General features: G+C 46.8%; 1 protein-coding gene across 1 annotated transcript in view; it reads right to left on the bottom strand.

Annotated features, from left to right (window-relative positions):
• Window positions 1-9: 9 nt before the first annotated feature.
• LOC107750120 (uncharacterized) overlaps window positions 10-1,143 on the bottom strand; it is a gene marked incomplete at its 3' end in the record, with an annotated part of 5,136 nt that continues 4,002 nt past the window's right edge. Inside the window, exon 2 of the mRNA XM_016565387.1 lies at window positions 10-1,017. Coding sequence (XP_016420873.1) covers window positions 10-1,017 — 1,008 coding nt within the window. The remainder of the gene's footprint in view (window positions 1,018-1,143) is intronic.

Here is a 1,143-nt window from a genome sequence, read left to right as displayed (position 1 = left end):
AACTACTACCCTTGGCATTACTACTGTAGAATCTACCACTCTGGGCACCACTTCTGTAGAAACTAAAACCCTTGGCACCACTTCTGCAGAAATTACTACCCTGGAAACCACTTCTGCAGGACCCATTTCTGCAGAAACTAGTACCCTTGGCACCACTTCTGCAGAAATTACTATGCTGGAAACCACTTTTGCAGGACCCACTTCTGCAGAAACAACCCTGCTCACCACTTCTGCAGAAACTTCTACCCTTGGCACTACATCTGTAGAAGCTACTACCCTGGGCACAATTTCTGCAGAAACTACTACGCTTGGTATTACTACTGTAGAATCTACAACCCTGGGCACCACTTCTGTAGAAACTACCATGGAAACCACTTCTGCAGGACCCACTTCTGCAGAAACAACCCTGCTCACCACTTCTGCAGAAACTTCTACCCTTGGCACTACATCTGTAGAAGCTACTACCCTGGGCACAATTTCTGCAGAAACTAGTACCCTTGGAACCACTACTGTAGAAACTGCTACCCTGGGCACAACTTCTGCAGAAACTAGTACCCTTGGAATCACTTCTGTAGAAACTGCTACCCTGGGCACAAATTCTGCAGAAACTACTACCCTTGGAATCACTTCTGTAGAATCTACCACTCTGGGCACCACTTCTGCAGAAACTAGTACCCTTGGAACCTTTTCTGTAGAAACTACTACCCTGGAAACCACTTCTGCAGGACCCACTTCTGCAGAATCTAGTACCCTTGAAACCACTTTTGCAGAAACTACTTCCCTGGGCACAACCTCTGCAGAAACTACTGCCCTTGACATTACTTCTGTAGAAACGACTACCCTTGGCACCACTTCTGTAGAAATAACTACTCTGGGCACAACTTCTGCAGAAACTGCTACCCTTGGCACCACTTCTGCCGAAACCACTATCTTTGGTACCACTTCTGCAGAAACTACTACCTTTGGCACAACTTCTGCAGAAATTACTACCCTTGGCACGACTTCTGTAGAAACTACCTCTGCAGAAATTACTACCCTTGGCACCACTTCTGTAGAAACTACCATGGAAACCACTTCTGCAGGACCCACTTCTGCAGAAACAACCCTGCTCACCACTTCTGCAGAAACTTCTACCCTTGGCAC

The sequence above is a fragment of the Sinocyclocheilus rhinocerous genome, unplaced genomic scaffold (assembly GCF_001515625.1).
Source record: "Sinocyclocheilus rhinocerous isolate Xijiao unplaced genomic scaffold, SAMN03320098_v1.1 scaffold27419, whole genome shotgun sequence".
Lineage (NCBI taxonomy): Eukaryota > Metazoa > Chordata > Actinopteri > Cypriniformes > Cyprinidae > Sinocyclocheilus > Sinocyclocheilus rhinocerous.
Note: the sequence above shows the minus strand (reverse complement) of the source record. Positions and strands in the feature narration are given on the sequence as shown.